Here is an 18,824-nt window from a genome sequence, read left to right on the forward strand (position 1 = left end):
TACTGACTTTTCAGCTTTTAATATGCAACTGGCCAAAACTAGAGCTAGTTTGTTTGAAGAAGCATGCATTATCATTTGAGCCACAGGAGTTCCAGAATCGGACACAACACTCAGTGGGCAACTTCAGCCACTAATCAAAAGCTAGAGTCTATTAAAATTATTTCAGTCCAGTAGCCTCAGCTAATAAGAGTCCACATGTGCCGATTACAAGCTCTGAAACGATGCAGAAGGACTGTTTGGTATTAGATTCAAAGGTTAGGCACAGATACTTGTATTCAGACAAGTGCCTGAAAGCATTACCATCGGAACTGTGGGAGCTTGGGAGATAGTTCTCCATAACGTTTGAGACATGCTTGGTGGCAGGGCTTATCGAGTCAGGGCTTCCAGAAGTTGTATCAAATTGACCTTATAATCAGACTATGCATAATGTAATTAGTGCAACCTGTGACTGATTGTGTGTGACCTTGGCATGCACATGCTGTGCATGTTTCTGTATTAAGTCTGTCTCGTGGTCCCTGAACCGCATTATTTGCCCTTCCGCCTAGATCTTTCTGCTATGCTAAAGCCATAAATGAAGCAAGCCTGAATCCCCTAACTCACTGCGGCTCCATATCAATTAAAATGGAATTACTTGTTTCTTTCAAAATTATATTATATTCAGAGACTAAGGGACCATTCATAATTTATGGCTAGGGGGGATGATGATGATTTTTATGGAGAAGCATGTACAATGTGAATGACCCCCCTAAATTTTTTGCACAAAGTAAGTGACCCCTGCATGTCATGTACAAAGTCAATGGACCCCCCTCCTTTCCATATTTTTAAAGCACAATTTTAAATATTTTATGTACAAAATTGCTGACCCTCACCCCACCCCCTAGAAATGTGTACAAAATTGATGACCCCCTACCTCCCCAGAACAAAATGGGTGACCCCCTTTTAAAATCATCATTCCCTTTCTCTTTCTTCCTCCCACCATAAATTATGATTGGTCCCTAAGCATTAATCTAGTTCTGTATTTGAGGTGTGATCTATAGACAGTGGGTGAGTGAATGAAAGATTTACACAGCTTTTCAGAATGTTCCAGCAAAACATGGAAAAAAACCCCACAAATGTTGGCTTCACATATTTTACACTTTAGGAAATCAAAGTGTTAGTGTTACTAGGGTGGCCTCAACTACCTGGTCACTGTATGGTAAACATGGAGTGAGTGAATTTAGTTTTCTGTCGCTTTTAGCAATACCCATGGTGAGGTGAGGTGAAATTGGGTTTAACGCAGTGCTGGAGAATATTTCGCTCATATGATGACGTCCATGCGTGTGTATGTGTATGTGCAGCTGCTTGTACTAGCCCAGACTTAAGCTGGTTTTTATAGTGCTAGCCCACTGAGATACCATGCCGCAGTGAAGCATGAATACCCCACTCAGACACATTATACTGACTCCGAGCTAACCAGTCCTTGTTGTACCCATTAATGCCGAGTGCCAGGCAGGGACCAACAAGTACCATATTTTAATGTGTTTTGGTATGACGCGGTCGGGGATTACGACCTTCGCCTCTCGGGCGGACGATCTAACCACTACAAACGGAAAATACCCATGGCACGGGACATATATATTTATTAAAATGATTATGGACTCCTCACATTAAGTGTATAGAAGCCAAGAAAATTCTAATTGAAACCTGAATGTGGACACTGGATATGATTCAAGACCTTGATAAAACCTTGATAAAACACATGTTTCAAGAGTGAGTGAGTATGATTTTACACCAACTGTTTTCGGTCGGCTGTTTGCGTGTTCATTTCTCGTGGTTATTAGCGAGATATTACGTCACCAGACAGGGTTTTTTTAGCAGGAGGTCGACTGCTTCATCTCTAACTAACAAAATGCTTCTTGTGAAATTTAGTAAGGTACATGATTGCAAACACATGTAAATGTTACGTTTTAGAACCGAGTTTACTAATGCATAAAATTCATGTAATCAAAATGCTCTATCTAAAATATCGTCAGCTCCACCTTTTCAGTATAGCGTCGTCTGCTTGTTTATGGTATGACATATCATTATTACATGACATATCACATGGCGTTGCCGTCGTGAAAAATATATATGGAAACTGGATAGGGTCATCTCTTATTACGATTTTCCAAAATACTCATTCAATTTCGAAACTGCAATGAATATTTCTGTGTCATGGGCCCAGTGTACTCATCCTGCATGCTGTCATTGGGTCCACCTCAAGCTGTGCACCTCCGTATGTGTAGTGAGATCTTCTGATTAGTTTTGGCGCCCTTGTCAGCGCGAACCGGAGGTGTGAAACATGCCTGGACATTTGATGTAACTATTCTTTTTGGACTGGATGTTTATCAACTTTATATTATAAAAATATCAGCATAGCACGAATACTGCTATTAGATTTCTGTTTTACGGAGAACCAATGAAATGAACGAAAACAGATGACGTCACTTCCGCATTCACGATCTTTGTGTAGCGAACTCTGAGGCCTGCTGTGCGGGTGAAACACGAGGTTAATCCGTCAGATATTTGAATATCATAAATAAATAACAAACAAACGAGGTAGGTTTGTTTATTATCGATTTATTTATGCACTTTATATTACGGTGGTCGACAATCCTTACATGACCGAAAACCGAATACACAAGGATACCCATGTGGGGAATCAAACCCGGGTCTACGGCGTGACGAGTGAACGCTTCAACCACTAGGCTACCCCACCACCCTCCCATGCTTCAAGAACCTTGATGACAGCAAAAATAGTAATTGTTTGATCGGCATTCTATAAGTTCATGAGTCAATAATAAAGCATATAACTTTATGGAAACTTCTTTTCATTTCATTAGAATTTTACGCCATTAAGCTAAAAGTAACTAAAACCAATTATTGAGAAATATATTTACATAGTCACATTACATGCTGTCACTTTTAGCTTGAAAATGATGTAAGAATCTACACCGAAATATCACTCTATGCAATAGACAAGAAGTTGTTATCCATACAGTTGTATGTTTTATTAGCAAAAATAGTACAAGACATGTTCATTATATGCTCCACACTTTCTTGATAAAAGCATTTCTTTCTCTAACCCAAGTTCCTAATTTGTTTCAAGACCTGCTGTCACAAACATAGCACAAGGCAAGCTGATTGTATGGTTTGAGACTTAATTGACTGAAACTTGAGTTTCAGTGGCGTTTTAGAAGTTGGACGTACAATATTGAACAAACTTTATGGATAGCAACTTCTTTATTTCGTGAGTGCGACGTTTCGATACAGATTCTTGTACCGTCGTCAAGCACACTCCTACTTGACAACAGTACAAGAATCTGTATCGAAATGCCGCATTCACAAAATAAAGAAGTTGTTATCCATAAAGTGTGTTCAATATTAATTGACTAAAGATTTACCTGAATGCTCAAATTTAGAAATAAGAAATCTGTGGAGATTGAGTTTCTGAATGGTTGTAGGATCCAGTGTTGTGTTAATTATGTTAACACCTGGAATTACCCCATCAGACTTGGACTGCTGCTTGACACCATAGACCCTGCATCCCTGGTCAATATATGGGTTATATCACAGGTCTCTGGTAACACTCAGTTTGAACTACAGATATAAATTCCTGGCCGTGATGAATGAAACATGGATAATAAACACTGATTAGGCATGTGTGCAGTTTGATTGATTTATGCAGATTCCTGGTGTTATTTTAGCCCCACACATGGATTGGGCAAACAGCAGTGATGTAAGACTAATTATGAATGTACACACGGGCACATTGACTTGTTTGTAGAGTTGGCCAAGATGGTATGGATGAATTGATGTATTGAGGTTTGATAGTTAAGATTGCAAAATGTTTATTTTGACATTAAAGATTCAAATATATTGACAACACTTGGTAATTTATTTGTTGATTATGGGTTTTATATGTTTACTGTTCATCATAGTTTTAGTGGCAAAACAGACGATGTCAATGAGTTTTAGTGGCAAAACAGACAGTGCCAATGAGCCTTTGCCCATTTCTTATGAATTTTTGTTAATGCTCATATGAGCTGTGAACAATTTGTTTTTTCACTTAGTTTTATTATTTCATGTAAATGTTTGTGTGATAATTTCATATTTCCCTATTATGTCATGTTTTTACATATTTGTGGTGACTGGTTCTCTCCAAAAATTGTTTGAGAAAATCTGTAATTAAGTGAGTTATGTTTTACGCTGTCTTTAGCATTATTCCAGCAGGGGACACCAGAAATGGGCTTCACACATTGTACCCATGTGAGGAATTGAATCTGGGTCTTTGGCGTGACAAGTGAATGCTTTAAGCTTTAGGTCACCCCACCGTCCCTTTAGAAAATCAGTTAACCAAGATCTTATCATTTTGAACTTGATATGTTGCATTTAATCAGTGTATTGACATATTAGAGAAATATATATTCAACCTGAAACGAGGTATGTTTCACGTTTAATCAAAATAATTTCTTTGATATTAAGGATCGATCCTTCAAGACTGATAACTGCAGAGATTTTGAAAATGGAGACAGCTAGAACAGCATCATGATGGGATGAGAATGAAATGAGGGTAATTGTTTTAATAAATACCTGCCCTGGGTTCTGTAAGAGATTGTTGATTGACTGTTTTTCCCTGTTTCAGGTTTATCCCAGCCAGTGTCACTGATCTTTGTGTTCAGTCAGATTCTGGCACTAGAGAATGGAATACATAAAGGTAAGAGAAATATTGAAGATATATAACATATGTTATGTTATGAAATATTCCTCAAGTACAAATGTCTGATGCATGTATCTCAACTGAGATCGTGATTCTGAGGTAAAAATTGTCATTCTGTTGAATATGTCAAAATTCAGGGATTTTTTCTGCAATTTCAAGCTAAGTGCTTTTGGCAGGGAAGTCATCATTTTGTACAAAATATTGATTTTTTTCAAATGTTTCTTTAAGAAAAGAGTTATTTTGACATTACATTTAAAACAATAATGCCGCCTTCTCTGTTTCTTTCCTGTTATCAGTGAAATTCAAATCAACTGCTCAAAGCTGTAATTGTTAAAAAAATATATTGACATGAATGGGAATTATTTAATTCCCATTTGTGAATTTTTACTGCCAAATGCTGCCATTTGGGGTGCACTATCTGCCGAGCAGATAAATCACTGAAAGTGTCTTCGATCACTCTGACCGATATAATCAGAGATGAGATTAATCATGAAAAAATACATATTGAGATATCGCTGAGCCCTTAAGCATCTCTATTCAAATGACATAATGCATAAAGGTTAAAAGGATACCGTATGATAGGGGCTGTTTTAAAACCCAGGGGCTATGATTAATTCAATGAAGGAAGACAATGTTTCCAGATCATTGTGAAAGTTTCATATGTGTTCATATGAATGATAAATGTAATTCTTTTTTTATACTGATATACTGAGTGGGACTTAACACAAATAGCAGCTCAAAATGAAGCAATAAGGCCCATATGTGTTTGGCCACAGACTTCACCATTAAGAGGTTTGTCTTCAATGTTGAATAATTGTCTTTTTCCTTCATTTTAGCTATAATTCAACATTTGCAAGTGTAAGAAATGAAAATGGCTAGTTATCAGTGATTTGATATGCACATGCAAAAACACTCCACTGTATTTTTTTAGACATTCTGTCTTAGAGAATGCTACCTGTAGCGGCCATGTTACATCTGAGTTTGACGTTGATATCTTCTTTTGTCCATTACAAAGTGCTACAGCGGAAGAGATTATGTATTTAAGCAAACCGATACTGTCATATAAAGCATAGCAAAAAGGAAAAAAACATTATTTGAAAGAGCACATGTTTAAGGCTAAATCCATCCTCAAATACCTTACGACTCAGCTTTGTTATTTACTTTTGTTTGTTTCTCGTATGTATTTTTTCTCACAGCTGGGGTCCTCTTTTTCTAGGAACATTCTACTGTAACAAAGGTCGTCGCAACATCGTTGTGCGGGCGGAAAAGGGAGACTCGGGCCATATTGCCTCACCTGGATACCCTGAGGCATACTCCCCGAAATCCTTCCAAGGATCCTGGTGTGAAGTGCAAATACGAGCTTGTAGCACCTGTAAAATACGATTAAAATTCACTGAGATAGACTTTCCGTCATGCAATGAGACTGTCAGCACTGTTACAGCACCTCCGTCTAGTAATAAATGCATTCCAGGGTAAGTACTGTTCATTTGTAAGTTACTGTATTAAAATAGTTAAATGTCAGTTGATAACATTAAATAAGTGTGTCACAGAAACATTAAACTTTCCCTGAGAAGTTGAAATCAACATATGCATTGTCTTCATGATTTTTCCCAAAAAATTCAATTATTTAAGAATTGACTACAATATGTGTTGTGTTTAAGGAGTTTGAAATGCAAAAACCGATGTACACACTTAGTGCATCAATCTGCTGTAACGTGTTCTCCTTGCTCACCCTTCATTGTGTGCCACGCTATATCATGTGTATAACACCCAGAGTACACACCGATCAACATGAAAAACCATTCAGTGAAATATTACCAACCTCTAGCTTATGTCACCTTTAAAACAAACAATACCAGTAGTGCCATGCTATATCATGTTTATAGTACCCAGGGTACACACCAATCAACATGAAAAACCATACAGTGAAATATTACCAACCTCTAGTTTATGTCACCTTTAAAACAAACAATAGGAGTAGTGACGCTAATCATGTTAATTACCCCACACCAATCAACATGAAACCATACAGTGAAATATTACCAACCTCTAGTTTATGTCACAAACAACAAACAATAGTGCCATGCTATATCATGTTTATAGTACCCAGGGTACACACCAATCAACATGAAAAACCATACAGTGAAATATTACCAACCTCTAGTTTATGTCACCTTTAAAACAAACAATAGGAGTAGTGCCATGCTATATCATGTTTATAGTACCCAGGGTACACACCAATCAACATGAAAAACCATACAGTGAAATATTACCAACCTCTAGTTTATGTCACCTTTAAAACAAACAATAGGAGTAGTGCCACGCTATATCATGTTTATAGTACCCAGGGTACACACCAATCAACATGAAAAACCATACAGTGAAATATTACCAACCTCTAGTTTATGTCACCTTTAAAACAAACAATAGGAGTAGTGCCATGCTATATCATGTTTATAGTACCCAGGGTACACACCAATCAACATGAAAAACCATACAGTGAAATATTACCAACCTCTAGTTTATGTCACCTTTAAAACAAACAATACCAGTAGTGCCATGCTATATCATGTTTATAGTACCCAGGGTACACACCAATCAACATGAAAAACCATACAGTGAAATATTACCAACCTCTAGTTTATATCACCTTTAAAACAAACAATAGGAGTAGTGCCACGCTATATCATGTTTATAGTACCCAGGGTACACACCAATCAACATGAAAACCATACAGTGAAATATTACCAACCTCTAGTTTATGTCACCTTTAAAACAAACAATAGGAGTAGTGCCATGCTATATCATGTTTATAGTACCCAGGGTACACACCAATCAACATGAAAAACCATACAGTGAAATATTACCAACCTCTAGTTTATATCACCTTTAAAACAAACAATAGGAGTAGTGCCACGCTATATCATGTTTATAGTACCCAGGGTACACACCAATCAACATGAAAAACCATACAGTGAAATATTACCAACCTCCAGTTTATATCACCTTTAAAACAAACAATAGGAGTAGTGCCATGCTATATCATGTTTATAGTACCCAGGGTACACACCAATCAAACATGAAAAACCATACAGTGAAATATTACCAACCTCCAGTTTATATCACCTTTAAAACAAACAATACCTGTAGTAGTGCCACGCTATATCATGTTTATAGTACCCAGGGTACACACCAATCAACATGAAAACCATACAGTGAAATATTACCAACCTCTAGTTTATGTCACCTTTAAAACAAACAATAGGAGTAGTGCTATGCTATATCATGTTTATAGTACCCAGGGTACACACCAATCAACATGAAAAACCATACAGTGAAATATTACCAACCTCCAGTTTATGTCACCTTTAAAACAAACAATACCAGTAGTGCCATGCTATATCATGTTTATAGTACCCAGGGTACACACCAATCAACATGAAAAACCATACAGTGAAATATTACCAACCTCTAGTTTATATCACCTTTAAAACAAACAATACCAGTAGTGCCATGCTATATCATGTTTATAGTACCCAGGGTACACACCAATCAACATGAAAAACCATACAGTGAAATATTACCAACCTCCAGTTTATATCACCTTTAAAACAAACAATACCTGTAGTGCCACGCTATATCATGTTTATAGTACCCAGGGTACACACCAATCAACATGAAAAACCATACAGTGAAATATTACCAACCTCCAGTTTATATCACCTTTAAAACAAACAATACCAGTAGTGCCATGCTATATCATGTTTATAGTACCCAGGGTACACACCAATCAACATGAAAAACCATACAGTGAAATATTACCAACCTCCAGTTTATATCACCTTTAAAACAAACAATACCTGTAGTGCCACGCTATATCATGTTTATAGTACCCAGGGTACACACCAATCAACATGAAAAACCATACAGTGAAATATTACCAACCTCCAGTTTATATCACCTTTAAAACAAACAATACCAGTAGTGCCATGCTATATCATGTTTATAGTACCCAGGGTACACACCAATCAACATGAAAAACCATACAGTGAAATATTACCAACCTCCAGTTTATATCACCTTTAAAACAAACAATACCTGTAGTGCCACGCTATATCATGTTTATAGTACCCAGGGTACACACCAATCAACATGAAAAACCATACAGTGAAATATTACCAACCTCTAGCTTACATCACCTTTAAAACAAACAATAGGAGTAGTGCCATGCTACACACCAATCAATACAGGAAAAATACAGTCAGTAAATAGTAACCAACTTCCAGCTGATATCAATTTTGGGATCCGTTACTATGAAAAAACAGAGTAGTCAAGTGGAAGACAGCTTGCAAAAGAAAGTCCACATGCACTATGTGGACAACTGAAGTCTATGGCATGTTAGACTGAACACCCTTTCATCATCTGGTCCAGTGTTGAACATAATATTATACGAGGCTGCAAGCTCACTTCACATCATAGAATTTCATGTAAGAACATTGGGACTTCAGCCAGTCAAACATTACATGCATATCAAAAGCGTTTTTATAAAATTTATATAGCTGCAAAACAGGCTTTTTATAAAATTTAGCTGCAAAACATAGGTCTTACAATTCATATGTGAAACCTCCAAGCATGTATTACAGTTCAAATATAGACCTCTCACACCTGAAACCTGTGACAAGGTTACTGTGAGATTCCAAAATACCTACAATACAATAGGCAAAAGTGGCAGTAGGTTTATGATATGGAGGTCAGTGTCAGAATCTGAGGTCGTCCTTTTTTACACCCATGAATATCTCCACCAGACCCAGCGTATAATAAATTAGCTTCTTGGAAACGGTTTTCAAGGTATGTTGTGACTACCTTTCATCTGCCAAGACGTGTTGATAGCTCATGATGTCACCTTAACACAGTAGTAGCTATATTACCTGAAGTTGAGGGTCGGTGGGGTAGCCTAGTGGTTAAAGCGTTTGCCTGTCACGCCAAAGACCTGGGTTCGATTACCCACATGGGTACAATGTGTGAAGCCCATTTCTGGTGTCCCCCGTCGTGATATTGCTGAATATTGCTAAAGTGGCATAAACCATACTCATTCAGTCACTCACTCACTTGAAGGTGAGCTTCAGTAGCTCTTCCAGCTTCACACAATTGACATTGTTTGCTGTTCTAATATGACTCTCCAGGCTTGTTTCAGTGAAGGTGTTTTATCTTTAATTCAGTTTACCTCACACATCTTCACCCTACCCTCCACACAGTGATCCCCTCCTTTCAGGCTATGTGCCCCCATCAATCACACACACTGGTGTTTTGTGAGAAAACATTCAAAGTTATTAGGAAGCCCGGTGATATCCGTTTTAACACACTGTCTGATAACTGCACTGAATGACTGTGCTGTATGCTGTTTCCCTGGGACCAAGGCCTTAGTCTTGCTCTTGCTATGATAGGCAGTGACCCTGTTCCACACCAAACCACTGAATTTCAAGTTAAATCAACACCTTTTGTTATATATGAGTATATGTAGTGCTTTGCAGTTTGTTTTTATCCCAAACACACCTTCGTTTCTGAGAATACCACACTTCTATTTCATCATTGCCATAATTCTGTAGGTTGTCTGTCATCACAGTATTAAAAGTCTTTTAGATTTTCAACAGAAGCCCTCTTCACAGACAGCCAATCCGAATTAGTTGTGTAGAAAATAGTTTTTCTCCACCTTTGTTCTCATCATGTACCAGGCTTCATTTTTTCCAAAAATCCTACACCAAATTAGATACAGATAATTGGGGAAGGTTGGTGGGACTTCTGATTATGTAACTGAGGTGATGTTCCTACAGTAATGAACAATGACAAATATTCCTGAGATTGCCCTACCTGGGTATTGCATCATGGTGGGAATAACCAGAGGGACTGCTCAGTTCTCTCACGTAATAATCTTTGGGAAGCTGACAGCAGTTTCTCTTCCCTAATGAAGTCACCATGAAGTCACCTAGAACATAATCATTGACAGCTCTCATGTTTTATAAACAACTGTGTATTTGTGTGTAGTATTAGAATGCCTTACAGCTTCAGAAACTGTACATTTATTTCTTTAACGTTGTCATTGTGGATCATTGGAACATTGATTGGGTAGATAATAGCTCTGGTAATATGGTTACAGCAATGGTCTATCTATCAATGTTAACGCCACCCTCAGCAATATTCCAGCTATATGGCTGCACAACGATTAAACTTTGTATCAACCTGTACAAGGTCTAGCTTGCACTGCCGCTGAAGGGGTCGTTGTCGGCACAGGTACTGCAGATATGTACCCCAGGTACGTTTCTGTATACAGACATGTACCCTACACAAAGTCAAACTTCAGAAATGTACCCGGTACCCTAAACGACGGACGAGTCCATATTCCGCAACCCAAAACCGAAAGCGTATGTAGTTTTTCCCATTCAGCTCATTGTGAGTGATGTACGTTGTGCACCGTGAAATATTCGTTATACTGTGTATGCTCTTATATAACACAATCAGTTGCATCTAATACAATTAACAGTATGACAGTTCCGATCAAGAAAACTCCACAATGCAGAATGGAATCGTCCAAGGGTACATTTCTGTATTCTGATTTTGGCTACGGTACATTTCTGTATACAGAAACGTACCTGGGGTACACATCTGTAGTACCCATGCCGACAACGACCCTTCTAGCTGCACTGACGCATTGACCTGTGAAGATCCGGGTTAGAATTGGTCTTCAGCAACCCATGCTTGTTGTAAGAGGCGACTAACGGAATTGGGTGGTCAGGCTCGCCGACTTTGTTGACACATGTCATCGCGTCCAAATTGTGGAGATTGATGCTCATGCTGTTGATCTCTGGATTGTCCAAACTGGATTATTTACAGACCGCTGCCATATGTCTGGAATATTGCTGAGTGCTGCGTTAAACAACAAACCGACCTATTGATGCTATTATCATGTAAGATGACAAGACCTTGGTCATGCTCATGACAAGGTCATGCTAACAATGGGTTCCTGTGTTATGATATTGGCATTTACTGTGACAAGGTCCAGAGTACACTGGCCATCTGTGGCAATATTCTATAGCTTGCTTCTGGATAATGACCTGTTTGCACTGTTAAGGTTAGTTGTAGCCAGGATTCCATTTTTTACTTTTTACTTTCGCCAGTGACATTTAGCAGGGCACTTAGTGACTATCACTGTGTCGATAAGGATCAGAAAGTTGTTTGAGAGGCTTCTTTAAAAGTTGGGTAATGACAAAGTAGCACTTGTATGGGTTACAGCTTCTTTAATATTTATATGGCAACGTTATTACCAGCATGATAACTATATATAAGGATCTATACCGAAACATAGATTTTTTAAAAAGTTGTAATCAGTGCAATTGCTACCATGAATCGGAAAACCCTTTGCAATGGTTACACTGTGGTAGTGCGGTTGGGTAGCCTAGTGGTTAAAGCGTTGGCTTGTCACGGCGAAGACCCGGGTTTGGTTCCCAACGTGGGTACAATATGTGAAGCCAATTGCTTGTGTATCCCGCTGTGATATTGCCGGAATATATTGCTAAAAGCGGCATAAAACCTCACTCATTCACTCACTCACTATTCAGTATTGCACTAAGATTAAGGGAAGTGCAAAACATATTTCCTTTTTACACCACAAAAGTGAGGTGTTACGGTAATATTATTCCCTGTAAGTAATACAGTAAAGTGATGTGCAGCATCATGTGTCAATCAGTAAATAAAAGGTATGGTGGGGTGATACATATTTATGTTATTTCAGATAGGATTTGGTGAAGAGATTGATAATCTCCAAGCAAAATGCTAAATTGTTGTGTTATTTGTTAATCCCTGTGAGAAATGGTAAAGTGGTGTGTCATATTTATATTATGCCAGGAGGAAATGGCAAGGGTAACGATAATGTTTGCTATGGAATAAAAGTAACAGAAGGAGTTGATAACAGTGTTATGTGTTGTTTCAAAAGGTTATCAGTCAGACACACACAGTACTGCCCTATCCCCTATCCTCACAACATTGTTGTACAAATGTCAAGATATAACTACTTGCAGCTTCCTTTTCAAAGCAAGGGTTCAGTTTGCAGCGGAACAATAGGACACCCAATATGTTAGGCCATGGTAGATTAATCAGTAAGCTTTCAATGGATGGAAATTTCTTGTAATTGTTATTTCCATCAGAGTACATTGATGGGTGTGATTCATATGAATGTGTTTGGGATTAAGTGATGACAGAACTAACATAGAATGTTTGTAGGACCCTTGGAGCAGTAAAATGATGGATATTGTGGTGCTTGTTAGTGACATGGGTGGAGGATGATCAGGGGTAGAAATAACTTTAAAATTGCTAGAGTACACCGGTACAGTGGCACATGTAAAATCACTTGCCCTGATAATTTTTCCTCTATACCCGCCGATTTTCTTGTTGATTTTTTAAATAAACAACATAATTAACATTGGAAAGTCAGCTGGACATTGGTACAGCGTGATATACAAATTTGCTTGCCCGACTGGGAAAAATACTGGACTCGGACGTCGGGCAATGGGTTATTTCCATCCCTGATGATAATGTTAATATCTTGTCCTTAATTCTGAGTGAATAGCTCACATGTTTTGAGATGTTTATTCTGTGAAGTTCTGGGGCATATACAGCATACTTTGCATAAGTCATAGTGCTGAGAACACTTTGTGATTAGATCTGGGGCACATTTCCACACAGTGTTACTAGTGTTACGAGTTATCGTAACTATTTATTACAGCTTAGTTTTGGCTTACAAATATCATAGTGTTACGACCTGGTTGTCATCATACAAAATGGTCAATTGCTCATGATGTCAAATTCTCGTCACGATCTGACTGAAATATTGCAGATGTGATGTTAAATTTGAACTAACTCACTCACTCACTCTGTCACTCACTCTGTCACTCACTCACTCTCACATGATGTCACCGGTCGTCATGCCCCCACTGTATGAAGTGTTGCTCAGAATATCAACCATGGTTACACATACACAGGTTGTCTTGAAATTACAGGCTATCGGTTCTGCATAACAATGACAAATTTTATAAGCATTTCCAGCTAAAGAAGGGAACAAGAATATGTGTCACACTCACAAAATAAAAGAAGTTATCCAAAAATATTGTAATTATTATACTTCCGAACTTTTGAAATGTTCCTCAAATCTCAAAGAAGGGATCTACATAGCACCTGCTGGGATATGACTGTCCTAATCTATGTTAGAGTAAAGCCCACTGAGATACCATGCCATTGTTGCCATTATCCTCTCAATATCCTTTCAGTAATCTTCTCTCATCACTAATGTCCTCTCAAGTATATAAATAATCTTTTCTCAGCAATTAAGTTAACCACTGTCATAGCTCATTTATCACATTACCTGGTGATACAATGCAGCTCTATGCAATGTTTAAAATTTTATGTATTAAGACTTTGAAAGACCACCATGTCCTGAATAACTAGGAAGAGATATTACAATAGAACAGAAGAATGTTGTGTTTATGTCTTAAGACCATTTGTGGGCAACAAAATCCATGCTATATAAACAATTTTGCTACGAAATGGAGAGGTATAGGTTTAGTCAAGGGTCATTGACCTCCAGGCAGCCAGAAGCGATGGAAGATATTCTGACCTCTTAGCTGAAGACCTAGTCTGTCTCACAGTCCCTGAACCACATTAATTTCCCTACTGCCAAGCCCTCTCTGCAGTGCTAAAGCCCTAAATATAGCAAGTCTAGATTTCCTCAGGTTCAGGATCTCTGGTCTCCCTGGGGCTCCTTTTCAATATAAATGGGCTTGTTTGTTTCTATCAAAATTATATATATTCAGAGGCTAAGCATTAGTCTACTGAAGACCTGACAACCCAGTTCAGGTATTGAGCTGTTTGGGGTGAAAGTTCTTTTAATTACTAATGCACCTCACATTCATTTTAACTTGACTAACCCATGTTTCGTTGATGTTATACAATGGTGTAAATCTGTACAATCACTGGTCCATTCTCCACAACAGACAGCCCAGGTGGTTCATGTGTACTGACAGGGCTCACAGAATGTCCGACATGTTTTGACACCTGTCAGGCAGAGTGCTTCTCCTTAACCCTGTGTGTGCCACTTGAGTCAGAGATGAGCCCTACTTAACCCTGCATGTGCCACTTACAGTATGCTTTAGTAAATGGACTGGCTTGTTCTGTCAGGTTATATAGCATGGTCGACCTGGCTAAATGGAGGGATTGTAGGAATAGTGGGGTGAAATGGAGTGCAACATCACAATTATTTCACTTTCATAGTGAGTGAGTGTATGAATGAGTATGCATGGTTTTATGCCGCTTTTAGCAATATTCCAACACTATCATGGCAGGGGACACCAGAAATGGGTTTCACACATTGTACCCATGTGGGGAATTAAACCTGGGTCTTTGGCGTGATGAGCAAACACTTTAACCACTAGGCTACCCCACCGCCTTACTATAGTGTTCCCGTGAAGGTCCGGGTTAGAATATTGATCTACACTAACCCATGCTTGTCGTAAGAGGCGACTAACTGGATCGGGTGGTCAGGCTCGCTGACTTGGTTGACACATTTCATCGATTCCCAATTGCGCTGATCGATGCTCATGCTGTTGATCACTGGACTGTCTGGTCCAGACTCAATTATTTACAGACCGCTGCCATATAGCTGGAATATTGCTGAGTGCGGCGTAAAACTAAACTCACTCACTCACTCACTGTCATAGTGACATGCATGCACTAATGTGTATTGTACTGTTTTTACTAGCCCAGACTTTGACTAGTTTTATAGTGCTAGCTCATATACAAAATTGCTGATGATGTCAGTACCTGTAAAGATCCGGGTTAGAATTGATCTTCAGCAAACCATGCTTATCTTAAGAGGCGACTAAAGGGATGGGGGGGTCCGTCTTGCTGACTTTTTTGACACATGTCATCGTATCCCCAATGAGTAGATCGAAGCTCATGCTGTTGATCACTGGATTGTCTGGTCCAGACTCGTTTATTTACAGACCATCTTTGACAGCCAGGGAATCAAACTGAGCTTTCCACCCTCCTTCCATTCCAACATGGAAGCTGTTTTAGAGCACGAACGATCCCGAGAATTCAGTGCACAGTAAAATACAATGTAGTGAGAATCATTGTCTGTGATGGATGTTTGTCTCTGGCAAAGACATCAGCATATTCGGCAAAGCAAAATGATATTTGTGTTTTCAATAGTCTAAAAAAATCCTTTCGCTTGTGTAGCTGAACTTTCTTATGACTTTTCCAGTTGTTAGGGAAACTAGATAATGTATGTATCAAAATATAAAGTGAAACAAATCGTTTTCACATACCTCTCCTATAGATACATAGAATCACTTAAATCACTTATAAGTGTTCTTGTGATTTCATCAAGTATGAAACAAAGGAAGTTTATGTAGAATATTTGAAGAGAATTAAGTAACATCCTGAGCACATATTAAAAGGTTATATCATTAAAAGGTATGCTCCCTATTTTTGCTTTGCACAAAACCAATTATCCCTATATGTTTCTTGGTTGTAAAGATGTTATACAAGCAGTAAATACGTTATTACACCTCGTTCTAGTCTCTAGTTGACCATAGAGACTGTATCCAATGTGTGGAATTAACTGGCAAATTACTCCTTTATTATCCAGTCTTACACTTAATTAGCCTTGTTAAACCTGACAGGGAATTCAAATAACAGAACACCAGCGACCAAGGCATGCCATTACGAGAAGAAACCCTTCCTTAATCTTCACTGACCGCTACTTCTCATCTTTGGGAATTATTCACTGATACAGTTATTTGTACCTTGTCGGGTTAATTATCTGACCAGAGCCTGACTTGGGAGGGAAATAACAGTTTGTTATAGCCTAACTGGCCGTGGTGTAATGCTGTAGGATTGGTACATACCTCTGTAACTGTCCATCAGAGCCAATACAACCAACAGTGGCTACTGGAATTATGTTGATCAATTGGAAGGACTGAGGTCTCATAGAGGTCAAGCAACTGAGAGTGGTAAAGAATCAAGGAATTCCAACCACCAGGGTTCAAGGATTTCTGATAGCTGGCGTTCAGGGTATGTTTGGGTATTCAGGCCTCCTGAGGAATAAGGATTCATGTCTTTATCAAGACCCAACTTTCTGGGATTTAATCTTATTCAAACACATATACATGTACATGTATCTACAAAAGGCAAAATAAAACACAAATCAGTTCTTAACATCTAATCCAATCTAGATTTCCCAAGTTTTTCTAGGCTTGAGATTTATGCATTTATTCACTATTAACTGGGAGACATATTTGTCTGTTTCATGCAGTCATGATAGGTTGGATAATGTTCCATGTTGGGCGGTGGGGAGGCCCAGTGGGTAAAGCGTTCGCTCATCATGCCAAAGATTCCCAACATGGGTGAAAGGCGTGGTATTGCTTGAATATTGCTAACAGCAGCATAAACCAAACTCACTCACTCACTCACTTAAGGTTAAGTTAAGAATCTGGTGATCAGAAAATTACATTCAGCGGGTTGCAGGAGTACCAAAACATTAATTAGAATGTATAAAATTGAGTTTCAGAGATGAGACGCCGTAGGTTCACCAAGTGTCAACCTCAACAGACTTATTATTCATGATTATTGGTTAGTCAATTGGTTGGTTCTTTTACACAGCACTCATTCCAGCTATATCGTGGCAGTCTGTAAATAATTGAGTTTGGACCAGACAATGCAGTGATCAACAGCATGAGCATCAATATACACAATTGGAATACAATGATAGTCATATTGTGATAGTGATACAATGATAGTCAGTGATACAACCAAGCCTGATCACCCAATCCTGTTAGTTGCTTCTTATGACAGGTATGGGTTGCTGAAGACCAATTTTCACAGTTAGTCATCATGACATATTCAGTAACTTAGGCAATAATAGTTTACTAATTACATTGTGCTCCTCACCCACCTCTGTACCAAACAACTAGCCTTGCATTATCATACTAGTATTGTCATCAAACACCAGCATAAAGATGAAGAGTGAGTGAGTGAGTTTAGTTTTACGCCACTTTTAGCAATATTCCAGCAATATCACAGCGGGGAACACCAGATATGGGCTTCACACATTCATGTGGGGAATCTTTGGCGTGACGAGCGAATGCTTTAACCACTAGAATACCCCACCGCCCCATAAAGATGAAGAAAACACAGCATCTGAGAGGGTTCTGAAGTAGATCTCAACTGAGTGGTAACAGATGAACAAACAGTGAAATTTAATATTTTTAATGAATATAAAATATATAAATAAGGCTTGGTGATGTCATTATACAACACAAGGACCTCTGACCTCTGGATTTATCTTACCCGACCACCTGTCAGGGATAGGGCCCAAGGGTAGCCTTTATTGCAAAGTGTCTATTTTGAATAGTGTTGCAAAAGAACTAGCAGTTCCAGCCTTGTAAGTTATGGAAATGTGGAAGGGATCAACTTTAGATGGTGTGGCTACTAGAGGTTATGACAGATGGACAATAAAACCCTGGATAAACACAGACACCCACTGATTTTCTCTCCAGGGATCAGCCCCTGTAGATTTAACCCCTAATTATTGATGCTCTTAAGGCTGAAACACTCCTAATTTACACAGCTCAACAGCTATTTCTGTCAACAAGGGGCATGGGAAGTGTTAATTGCCTTCAGATGGAAAATATCGCACAAGTTGTGGCAAACATGGATAGTTGTCTCCCTTGCTGTATGGAGTGGTTGCTTTACATAATTGATGTTTGCATCAATAACATATGCATATGTACCACTGATAAGTTTCATTGATTTTTTTTTCTGTTGAATTGTAAAAATAAATAATATTTTCTTAGATTCATGGAATTAGTTCTTCCCATTACCATTCTTAGCTGTAATTAAAAAACTCTAGGCTACCTTTATTCCATTTTGAAAAGTTAATAAATACACATAACCTCATTTGTCATACAATATTTTAATCGAAGGAACCAACCAAATTCTGAGGAGTTTGTTTAAAAATTATGATTTATGCAACAAATAC

The 18,824-nt window shown here is 38.3% G+C and overlaps 1 protein-coding gene across 1 annotated transcript in view; it reads left to right on the forward strand.

Annotated features, from left to right (window-relative positions):
• LOC124278323 (transmembrane protease serine 7-like) overlaps positions 1–18,824 on the forward strand; it is a 72,943-nt gene that overhangs the window by 18,925 nt on the left and 35,194 nt on the right. The window contains 2 exon segments of the mRNA XM_046714045.1: positions 4,664–4,735; positions 5,955–6,210. Coding sequence (XP_046570001.1) covers positions 4,664–4,735; positions 5,955–6,210 — 328 coding nt within the window.

The sequence above is a fragment of the Haliotis rubra genome, unplaced genomic scaffold, assembly GCF_003918875.1.
Source record: "Haliotis rubra isolate DU_JTF1 unplaced genomic scaffold, ASM391887v1 Scf235, whole genome shotgun sequence".
Lineage (NCBI taxonomy): Eukaryota > Metazoa > Mollusca > Gastropoda > Lepetellida > Haliotidae > Haliotis > Haliotis rubra.